The sequence below is a fragment of the Papaver somniferum genome, unplaced genomic scaffold, assembly GCF_003573695.1.
Source record: "Papaver somniferum cultivar HN1 unplaced genomic scaffold, ASM357369v1 unplaced-scaffold_81, whole genome shotgun sequence".
Classification (NCBI taxonomy): Eukaryota; Viridiplantae; Streptophyta; class Magnoliopsida; order Ranunculales; family Papaveraceae; genus Papaver; species Papaver somniferum.
The window spans coordinates 8,669,139-8,680,968 of record NW_020651082.1 but is presented as its reverse complement, the minus strand read 5'-3'; the positions used below and the strand labels follow the sequence as shown (position 1 = coordinate 8,680,968).

At 36.5% G+C, this 11,830-nt stretch overlaps 2 protein-coding genes and 1 pseudogene across 3 annotated transcripts; all 3 read left to right on the top strand.

Annotated features, from left to right (window-relative positions):
- The first annotated feature begins 377 nt into the window (after positions 1-377).
- Positions 378-1,734, top strand: LOC113345556 (annotated as a pseudogene).
- Positions 1,735-2,742: 1,008 nt separating this feature from the next.
- On the top strand, positions 2,743-4,291 carry LOC113345557 (epoxide hydrolase A-like). Of its 2 annotated transcripts, none has more exons than XM_026589321.1 (4): positions 2,743-3,110; positions 3,211-3,393; positions 3,528-3,763; positions 3,849-4,291. In XM_026589321.1, exons 1-4 carry the CDS (start codon positions 2,823-2,825, stop codon positions 3,859-3,861), a joined length of 720 nt encoding a protein of 239 aa, XP_026445106.1. In that variant the 5' UTR covers positions 2,743-2,822; the 3' UTR covers positions 3,862-4,291. The 2 variants fall into 2 exon arrangements, with proteins under 2 accessions (XP_026445106.1, XP_026445107.1); XM_026589322.1 differs by having other exon boundaries at positions 3,528-3,765; positions 3,853-4,291.
- Positions 4,292-4,395: 104 nt separating this feature from the next.
- Positions 4,396-5,977, top strand: LOC113345555 (epoxide hydrolase A-like). The gene is made up of 4 exons (XM_026589320.1): positions 4,396-4,765; positions 4,867-5,049; positions 5,136-5,371; positions 5,458-5,977. Exons 1-4 carry the CDS (start codon positions 4,478-4,480, stop codon positions 5,750-5,752), a joined length of 1,002 nt encoding a protein of 333 aa, XP_026445105.1. The 5' UTR covers positions 4,396-4,477; the 3' UTR covers positions 5,753-5,977.
- The last annotated feature ends 5,853 nt before the right edge of the window (positions 5,978-11,830 follow it).

Genomic DNA, 11,830 nt, shown 5'->3' with positions numbered 1-11,830 from the left:
ATAATATGTTTGTCAGATGAGAGAATAATCATCTGATTAGAAACACTGAATCTTTAGTTTCTACTTTTAAAATATGTAAAATCTCTCATGTTAAAAGAGATTTCAATAATTTAGCTGATAGTATAGCTAAAAGAGTAAGAAGAGAGAAACTTCTCCTAGAAGAATACATGGATTACACTCCATGGATATCTTCTCTGTTGCAAAGGCTTCCTGTGCCTGAAACTGCCTAAGTAATATATTCTTCTTGTTATCAAAAAAAAAAAACTCATTTTGACAACATAGTGGCCCCGTTAGTAATTCTAGTGGCTGTCGGTAACAGTTTCACAGTCTTTATGTATCAAAGATATTTCTTATTAGGTTGATTTAGAAATGAATTTACAGAGATAAACCAGTGCTGTGAAGATGGAGGATGTGGGGATAAACCATGGGATGATTGATGTAAACGGAATCAAAATGCATGTATCAGAGAAAGGGGAAGGTCCAGTAGTATTACTGGTTCATGGATTCCCATCACTTTGGTATTCATGGAGGCATCAAATTCTCTGGTTACAGAGCTGTAGTTCCTGATTTACGCGGTTACGGCGATACGGATGCACCCACTTCTCCACAGTCTTATACCTGTTTTCACATAGTTTATTGCTCTTATTGATGCCCTTGGTCAAGACAAGGTTTGGGGCTTTTAATTTTGGAGAAATTGTTGATTTTGTGATGGAATTCGAAGAAAAAATTGATTTTTTTGTTGTTGTACTGCAGGTGTTTGTAGTTGGGCATGACTGGGGAGCGATCATGAGTTGGTGTCTCTGTTTGTTTCGACCAGATAAGGTTTAAGCTTTGGTGAATTTAAGTGTTGCATTTACTCCTAGAAACCCTAAGTATAAGCCAATTGAGACCATGAGAGTTGTTTATGGTGATGATTACTACATGATTAGGTTTCAGGTACTACACGATTTTCTTCGATTTAATATCAATTCATTATGTTTGCTTTGCTTGCAAAATTTTTGAGTTATTTCCTTTGAATTGTTAAAATGAAATGATTTTCAGTATCAAAATTGTAACACCCTGACAATCATTTCCTTCCTATATTTTGTTTTGGGTACACTGATTCATGTCTTCGAATTTTGTATCGTGTTCGTAGGAGCCTGGAGAGATGGAAGCTGAGTGTGCTAGTAGTGGTACTAAACCTGTTCTCACAAAGATACTTAGTTAGATTAAACCAGCTCCACTTATGGCACCTAAAGTTCACATCTGATCATCCAGCTACCTTGCCGTCATGGTTATCGTAGGAGGATATTTGTTATTGCACTAGTAAATTTGAAAAATCAGGCTTCACCGGACCCTTTAACTATTACAGAAATATGAATGTGTATGTGTGCACCTACAATGCTGCAATTTTTATCTTTGAATATATTTATTTACTGGTTTAATTTGCTTTCTTTTGAAATAATCTTTCTTGTGCTTTGGTTTTGTAAGTGGCAGAAACTGGGATTTGACTGCATCTTGGACAAGGGTACCAGTGAAGGTACCAGTCAAGTTTATGGTGGGAGACCAAGATTTGAGCTATCATATTCCGGGTGTGAAGGAATATATACACAGCGGTAGAATGAGAAAAGATGTACCATTTCTGCAAGAAGTAGTTGTACTTGAAGGGGTTGGCCACTTTATAATGGAGGAAAGGGCAGATGAAATCAGCAACCATATCATTGATTTCTTCCAGAGATTTTGAGGTTTGCAGCTTTCATCTTGTCGAATTGAGTTATGTCATAATCACTCTTGTTCGATCGCTCGGTTTCATTTCCAGGTAATAAAAGAACTTGTCCATGTATACCTCTCGTTAATTCTAGTGCAATATATATCAGTTATGTGTTAGCAATCTGTGATCATATATGATATATATAAATGGACACAGATTTCGGAAATTATCTTGTGGAAACTATATCCTAATCCCTCTGTCCAACATTAGTTGAGCTAATTGGTTTTAGATTTTGTCCACAAATAGATGAGCTATTTCACTAATCAAGGGGATATTTCTAAAACTACCCTTTTAATTCATTATTTTTTTATAAGAAATATGTATAATTTGATAGCTATGTTTATATTCGTTACGTAGGTGTTTTAAAATGCTTTTCAACGGTATAAAGTTTATGAAAAACCGTGGTATAGTTTAAGAGAAAAATCATTTCGAAATTTTACAAATTATTATGTATAAGGGCATACTTGTAAAAAATACGTAAACATACTCCCTTTCCTTTCTTGCCTTAATAATTGTGCAAACTACAAATGGCTCAACTAATATGGGACGGAGGGAGTATTATTTTTCTCTTTAAAGGAAAACAGTCAAACACTATACCTTTACAGAGAAACAGAAAAAGGAAAGATTACTTCATTGGTTGCTTTTTCTTAAGATAGTGAAATACAGCTTTATCATTCATGCTATTCGTGTAGCCAGAAAGAAATTTGGGAAAAGGTTATATTCTACCTGTCTACACCATAGGCCATGAGAGATGTCTAGTCGACATCTTTATGTCCATTACGGTACAGACTTTTTTTCCTGAACAAACCCCAGCTTTACTTCATCATCTAGTACAAGTATCTATACCCACCACTTAACTGTGTGTCAGTGAGGGAGAAGAGAAGGAGCATAAAGCAGAAAAAGAAACATGGAACATGCGTAAGACTCACAAGAATTCTCTTTGTGTGGGTGTACTTCGTGGAAAACACCAACTTCCTCGTTACAAAAGTCATCGGAATTCTGTGTATATAGAACACATCGCAACTCATTCGACAACACAGGGAGATCCAGAGAGAAATTAGAGTTTCGGTAAATGGAGGATATGGGGATAAACCACAGAACAGTTGATGTAAATGGAATAAAGATGCATGTAGCAGAAAAAGGGCAAGGTCCAGTAGTACTACTAGTTCATGGATTTCCATCACTTTGGTATTCATGGAGACACAAAATTCTCGCTTTAGCTGCTTCTGGTTACAGAGCTATAGCTCCTGATTTACGCGGTTACGGCGATACTGATGCACCTACTTCTGCACAGTCTTATACATGTTTCCACATAGTTGGTGATCTTGTTGCCCTCATTGACACCCTGGGTCAAGAAAAGGTCAACATTTAAAATACCTGTATAATTTTTCCCTTAATATTATTAGCTTTTTTGTCGTGCCGTTAATCAGATTGTTTTTTTGATGTTTTCTTTGTTGCAGGTGTTTGTAGTAGGACATGATTGGGGTGCCATTATGAGTTGGTACCTTTGCTTGTTTAGGCCAGACAGGGTTGAGGCGCTGGTGAACCTAAGTTTCGCTTTTAGTCCTCGAAGCCCTTTGCATAGACCAATTGAAACTTTACGAGCTATCTATGGTGATGACTACTATATAATCCGTTTTCAGGTTCCATTCTATTTTCTCAACTTGCTCCAAATCAATGTTGTTATCACTTTAATTGTGGTTGAGTTTTATTCGAAAACTTGAAAGCTGTGTTGCATACTATATTTTGCTTATTTTCATTCCCTTTTATGTCTTAGGAGCCTGGAGAGATGGAAAGAGAATTCGCACGTGTTGGCACTGAAACTGTCCTTAGGAAATTTCTAAGCTACCATAGTCCAGCTCCTGTTAAGATACCTAGAGACAAAGGGTTCGTACCTGAAGGTCCAATTACCTTGCCTTCATGGTTATCCATAGAAGACATTCACTACTACACTGATAAATACGAAAAGACAGGCTTCACTGGAGGAATTAACTATTACAGAAATCTGAATGTGTATGTACCTACAAACTTAAGCCATTCTGACAGTCAACTTTAGTTTCAATTAATCTTAAATTTTTCTTGGCGTGTTAATTGGCAGAAACGGGAACTGACTGCACCATGGACAGGAGGACAAGTAAAAGTACCAGTTAAGTTTATTGTGGGAGACCAGGATCTAAGCTATCATATTCCAGGTGTGAAGGAATATGTACAGAGTGGTTTAATGAAAAATGACGTACCATTTCTGCAAGAGGTAGTCGTACTTAAAGGAGTTGGTCATTTCATAATGGAAGAACGAGCAGATGAAATCAGCGGCCATATTATCAATTACTTGAAGAAGTTCAAAAAATGTGCAGGTCTGTCTAATCCAGTAGGCTCCTGTTCTCTATTATGATTTCGCTCCTGATGCTGTAAGAAACACAAGTGTAGTTCAAGTGCTAGTCTTAAGTATTCATCACAATAAAACATGTATGATTTCGCTCCTGATGATGAATTGTATTATTGTTAAATGTTATCGGTTACATCGAAAAGTTCTTTTGTTTACACGATGAAAACAACAAAATGAGAAGAAACAGAAAGTGCAGTGAATATGTCAGAAAAACAGAATGAAGCACAATTACAAATCTATCCAATTTTAACTGGATAAATCATCATCAATCCATTCAACCACAAGAACAATCACACAGAACAAAGACTTAGATCTAGAGAAGGAAGAGCGTATATCTGAAGATGGAGGATATGGGGATAAGCCATAGAATGGTTGATGTAAATGGAATCAGAATGCACATAGCTGAGAAAGGGCAAGGTCCAGTGGTATTATTGGTTCATGGGTTTCCATCGCTTTGGTATTCATGGAGACATCAAATTCTCTCTTTAGCTGCCTCTGGTTACAAAGCTGTAGCTCCTGATTTACGCGGTTATGGCGATACTGATGCACCCAGTTCCTCACAAACTTATACCTGTTTTAACATAGTTGATGATCTTGTTGCTCTCATTGACACACTGGGTCAAGATAAGGTTAGGATTTTGATGAAAAAGAAAATTCAATTTTTTCCTGAAATTACAAATTTATGAATTTGGAGAATTTTTTATTGATGATTTCTTTTGTTGCCGGGCAGGTGTTTGTGGTAGGACATGACTGGGGTGCAGTTATGAGTTGGTACCTTTGCTTATTTAGGCCAGACAAGGTTGAAGCATTAGTGAACTTAAGTGTCGCCTTTACTCCTCGATTCCCTTTTGTCAGGCCACTTACGATCTTACGAGCTATATATGGCAATGAGTACTATATGATCCGATTTCAGGTTCTTTTCTACAATTTCCTCATTTTAATTCAGCAAGCCGGAAGCTTTATTTTCTGTACTATGTTTCACTTGGTTTCATGTCTTAGGAGCCTGGAGAGATGGAAGCTGAGTTCACGCGTGTTGGCACTGAAACAGTACTGAGGAAGTTCTTGAGCTACCACAATCCAGCTTCTCTTAAGATACCTAGAGACAAAGGTTTCGCACCCGAAATCCAACCTACATTGCCTTCATGGTTATCAGAGGAAGACATTCAGTATTACACTAGTAAATACGAAAAGTCAGGCTTCACTGGAGGATTCAATTATTACAGAAACATAAATGTGTACGTACTGACAAAGTTCAGCCGTTCTTGATTGTGACATCAAATCTAAATAGACTAATTGTTTTTCTCCGCTTGTTAATTGGCAGAAACTGGGAATTGACCGCACAATGGACAGGTGCACAGGTAAAGGTACCTGTTAAGTTTATTGTGGGTGACCAGGATTTGTGCTATCATATGGTAGGTATGAAAGCATATATCCACAGTGGTTTAATGAAGCGAGATGTGCCATTTCTGCAAGAAGTAGTCGTGCTTAAAGGAGTTGGTCACTTCATCATGGAAGAAAGAGCAGACGAAATCAGTGGTCATATTATCGGTTTTCTGGAAAATTTTCAAAATTTTGCAGTTCCATCTGGCCAAGTCGGGTCGTGTACCATATTGTAATTAGTTAGCGAGCTTCTAATTGTCATCTATGTTGTTCTTGGTAGTTTAATACTCTCTGTTATGAGATAGCCATGGATTTTCTTTCTGGACCGATGTGTTCGTGTTGTGCTAAGTCCTTATTGGCTTCCTTTCTGGTGTTGTTTAAAGTTGCTGGGTACAGGAAGGGGCAGCTGAATGATCTCAAGTTGTTAAATTTGCCTTTGCTAATCTTATTGTTTTCTATAATCATTAGATCTACTGAGAAAGAATTTGTTACTTCTTACATTTGAATATGGGAGGATATGAACAAGCTGGGAGTACTCTCAGCAAATCAACTTCCATATCTGAAATGGCTTATGGTTCAGAAATTGGTGGAGTACCTTCACTCTATCCTTTGCAAGTCCAACTGCACAGTTCAAGGATTGCAAGTGATGGGTCGAATCCTACATGAGCTGAATGGCCTAATAGCTTAAGAGAGAGTGTAGTGTAGTGTGTAAATTTTGATTTGTATGGAGAGTTGCTACCGGTGATTACTTGGTGTGAAGTTTGATTTGATCCTGATACTTACTGCAACGTCGTCAATCAGGATTAAGCATGTATTTTGCATCTAAAATTCAGTTTTAGGGTTTGAACTCTTGGTTATTTCGATTTCGTGTTCGATGTTTGGATCGAAATCTCTTACCTCATCAACTATCATCTGAGTCTATGCTGGTAATCTCCATCTTTAATCTTTGGATTACTTTAGATTTAATCTCATATGTTCAATTTCTACATCACTATCTTGACAAAATTCAATTTCGTCTGTGAATTATGTTTTCATCATAACTTGGTATGATTTTGACCTAGTTCTTTTATCAAATCCTACTGGTACTGATTTCTGGATCTATTCGGTCTGAGCATGCCTATTTCTGCTACAATAGTTAGTTTGGAAGAAGTTTAATGTTGTTCCATTGGATAGTGGAGAAGAATTCTTCTTAAATTCAGTAGAATGTTGGGGTACGTGTGTGTTGATTGTTTGTTGCTCCATTGAGTGCTTAATTTTGCTTCAGTTAGCTCCTCCTCTCAATGTTACTTTGGTACAGTCCTCACAGTAGTGGTATGTGAGTGAGTTGGGTTGTGTTTGTAATGATGGAACTGAGGATGTTGTTTCAGACTTGAAATTGCTGAGATACATTAAGTAGAAGTTGAAGTTCTCTTTGATGAGTCTACATTCAATTCTGATGTAGCCTGCTTTAGTTATCTTTTCTATTGCTTTTGATGTTGCTAAATAATGCCAGATTATCTCTTGTTTGCTAGTTTTGTCATTTCTTCGATTGTGAATAATATGGGTACTTTAATAAGTCGTTTCATAAGTTGCTTCAGCTCTTGATTGTTGAAGTTTTAGAATAATACCACATTTGCTGCTGCAAAATGTTCTTTTCTATGTTGATGAATGGAGATGCATCGTTATAGTGTGATGCTGGTACATGAGTTATACTGAGAATGCTGAGCTATGCAGGTTTTAGAACCTTTCATGGGAGTGTTGCTGCTGGTGTGTACTTCTCTTGGTGTTTGTGTATTGTTGCTGGTGCCGCTATTCAATACGTTTGTTGGTGATCGATTGCAGCTAAGTCAGGGACGAGGATGTCTCTCATGTTTTCCAAGTGTTACTATGCTATTTCTGCAGCAATTGGTCTTGTTCTGGATCTCTATGTCCTGCTGCATCAAACATTTGCATTGCTGCAACAATTACTACACCACATGTTGTTCTTTCCTCCATCTGTTTTTCGCGTGTCTGCACCCAGCACAACCTGATGTATGGTGACTGCAGTTTCTAGTTTGGAAATTGCTTTCAATTTAAGACATTACTGGGAGTTTGTGTACTGCGGCGTCAACTGCTTTTATTGCTCACATATTCTAGTCCGTTTTCTATTGATGTGCCACATTTAATCTACTACTGCATCAACTATACATTGCTCCAGCTTATACTGTTGCTCCAACATCTTTGGGTACTGCAGCTTATGAGTGTTTTCGGTTCACTTGTACCAGGTCATATTTTAGAAACGCTACTTCAAAATTGCTGCAAGCATATCTTCAGTTTATACACCACCTGCAACATCTTAGTCTGCACCTATATCTACTGCTGCATCATCACTCTACTTCCACTAGCACACATTTTTCATAGTTGTCGACAGTTTCTGCTTCTTTACCGGCCGCATCAACAACTGTCACTTATCATTTTGCTTACAACTGGTACCCTGTTGTGCAAGTGCATCTATTGCTCATCAAATATGTACTTCAGGATTAATTGTGCTGATGGTATGTGCTCTTATTTCTCTTCCATTTTCTCTCCTGCGCTACATCCTGCTCCTGCCAGTGTGCTTCTATCTATTACTACACTCCTGCAACTACAACATCAACTTCTAGCACAAGAGAAGCGAGTATGTAGTGTTTGAATTTTGTTTGCAATCTCAAATTGTTTTTCACAGTCCACTTGAGATTGAGGGAGGGTAATAGCTTAAGAGAGAGTGTGGTGTGTGAATTTAGTATATGTACTCGGTACTGTGTCTATAAGATAGGGAAATTTGCTAATGTAGAGATGAAGGACTTAACTAAGATAGGGAAAGAGAAATCAAAAAAACTTAAGAGTAGAAGAGTACAATAACGATCAAGTGAACTGGAGGATTGTGTTAATTCAGATGATTCTTGCTTTGAGTTACCAAGTGCAATTTCTATTAATTCTTCGGAAGCGACCCCAGATTCAGGACGAGGGGAATTCCCAGATATAGTTTCTAATGAAAGAAAAGAAATGAGTTTTCGACTCCAAGTGTGGGTGGTAATGGGAAGTAGAATTCAGAGGCGGGTCTTCCAACTCAAAGTGATTTGAGTTGGATTACCGGTCCGGAAAAAGAAAAACAAGAAATATATGGGAAAGATTTCAAGTTCGCATGCTATTTCATACTCTTCCAGGCAGTTGACTCAAGATCGTGAAGTTAAGTCTACTACTCCCTCGGTTACCGATGCCGAAATAAATTGTCGAATCGCTTTTAACAAGGTGATGGGTATTTTTGACCATCCTTTGATGAGATCGATGTGTAAAAATCTTTTAGAGAACGCAAAATCTCAATCAAAGATGGAAACACCTCTGATTAAGGATGATGATGGTTTAAAAGACTTCGACCCTGACAAGGACAATGATGAGCAAATTGATGCTTTCAAATGCTCGTTTCAAGATGAAAATTGGGATTTTATAGGTTGAATAGTCTTCATTTTTCGTATCTTTTGGGTTTCTTGTCTGTGAAGGATTTTAGATAGATTCTTGTTTGGGGATTGTGTTTGGTGTTTCTCAAGAAGGGGTTGATAAAAGAACATGTAGTTAACGACTGGCAATCTAAATTGGAACTTCAAATTCAGAAGAAGCTTGAATTCCATCGTTAAGGTAAATGAATTGTGTGACTATTTAATGGTCCTAAATTTGTTTGTTTTACTACTGCTGGTGAAAGATTGCTATGTTTGCAAACTCACAAAAAAAAAAATCAGTAGACTCCATTTCAGAACAAAATATGTTTCTCTGATTCTACCATAGAGTGATTTCACATCTGGCCATAGCTGAGATTCAATATCACCATATGTAATATGTGCGGTCAGAAGCTGGCACATTATATCTGGAGAAGTCCACACTCCACCATAGAGGTTTAAGACAAGGAGATTCATTATCCCCTTATCTTTTTATTTTTTTCCATGGATTACTTATCCATACTGCTTGTTAATGATTATTCTAATCAGATCATTGCTGGTATCAAGGCTGCTAGGAATGCGCTTGCAATCACCCATCTTTTGTTTGCAGATGATATCCTCATCTTTACTAACGCAGATATGCACAATGTCGCAAGTATTCTTGATACTCTCAATTTCTTCGGTAAGTACTCTATCCAAATGCTCAACTTCAATAAATCTAGTGTCTATTTTAGTCATAATATCAGTCCTACTGTTAGAATAGATCTATGTAGTGCTCTTAATATGATTGAAATGAAGGACACTGACAAATACTTAGGAGTTACTTTAATGATGGTAGAGACAAATCAAAAGCTTTGAAACCCATTTTACAGAGTTTTAACTGTTGATTAATCTCTTGGAAAGGCAAAAGTATGAATTATGCTACTAGATCAACCATGGTAAAACATGTTATCAATGCTCTTCCTACTCATCAAATGGAGGTTTTTAGAATTCCTAAGAACATCATTAACCAATTGGATTCCATCCAAAGGAAATTTTGGTGGGGGAAAGAAAGTAATTCCAAAGGCATCTACTTTATAGGATGGGATACACTTCAAGTTCCTAAATCTTTAGGTTGATTAGGTTTTAGGAATCTTGAGAACTTCAACACTGCCCTTCCCACTAGAGTAGCTTGGAAGGCTTGCAATGATGATGACTCCCTCCGCTATAAAATTATTAAAGATAAATATTCTAAAAATGACAATTTTCTTTATGTAAATAAGTTTAAGGATGACAGCTCTTGGCTTTGGAGGAGCATTTATTCTGGTCTGGAAATTGTGCAACAAAACACAACGTGGTTAATTAGAAGTGGTACTAAAGTAAACATCTGGCTAGACTGTTGGGTTATATGAATGAATAGCCCACCTGTTCCTATTTTAGGTTCATCTAGCTATGCTAATTATTCTCTGGTCTGTGATTTGTTCTTTGCAGGCACTAGACAATGGAATATTGATATTTTTAATGCTTTATTTTCCGCTGAATGTGCTTCCCTAATTTTGAATATGAGAATATCTAATACAGGGGAAGAGTTGATGATCTGGAAACCTAACAAAAAGGTAAATTTTCTGTTAGAAGTGCTTATAATACTATATGCACAAGTAAAGTTAATTCAATTGGTGCTAATAGTACCACTCCAAGAGATGTCTGGAAAAATTTTTGGAATTTCAAAATTCCACATAGAGTACATATTTTTATCTGGAAATGTATTAAGAGAATTGTTCCAGTTAGAATTATTATCTCTAAGTACAAACCAGACATTGAAACTCAGTGTTGTTTCTGCAAGACCAACGAAGAAACAACAAACCATCTGTTTATGAATTGCAGCTTTGTTAGAGCCATTTGATTTACTATGAACATTAATATAGATGCAATCAATAATGAGTTTACTGATTTTGAAAACTGGATTATAAGTTGGTTTCGTTATCCAGATACTAATATTCCTGCTTTGTGTTTGAATGGAAGAAATTTAATCTGCAGGTTTATGTGTGTTATATGGAAGATTTGGAAAGAAAGATGTGCATTCGTATTTCATAATAAGAATCCTAATTTGCAGAATACTATTGCTAGAATAAATCATTTGTATAGTCAATGTTCTTATCTTCCAAATGCTCATAATATTATTGTCACTGATGTACTGCAAACTAAGATTTGGTTACCTCTAGATAAGGATTTTGTGAAAGTTAATCTAGATGGTTCTTATTTATTTCAGACTAAAAAAGGAAGCATAGGAATGATACTTCGTGATTGTGCAGGGAAATGCTTAGGAGTCAAAGGAATATGTTGCAATGAAGGAGTGGAAGAAAATTATGGGGATGAGTACTTTGAGTGCAAGGTATTGGAAGTAGATGTTGATTGGATGGTGGATCTTAGAGCAACAAAAGTATTTTTTGAATTGGATTGTGAATCAGTGGTAAATTCTATAGCAGGGAATGACCTACAAGTGCATTGGTTCAATTAGAATAAATTTCAATTTATCAAAGTAAAGTTTAGTAGTAGTAATTTTCGACTTTGCAAGTATGTACCTAGACTATATGATAATGCAGCTCATAGCATAGATAAGCAAGATAGAGAACAGTCTGCTAGATTTCATTTGACAGAGAATTTTCCAACTTATATCTCTAATGTAGTGGAGGAAGACAAATGTAAAATTTCAGTTAATGAATAAATTACTTTACCATCAAAAAAAATTATTTCTCTATATCTTTTACTATTTCGGTCAATAATAAAATGAAACCTTGATGAACCATTCAAAAAATGAAATTATCTGGAAACTCCATAGTAACTTCAAATATGTGGAAACTTCTGAATCTAATACTGTCCCATAAATATTCGTTCTTCCTTCAT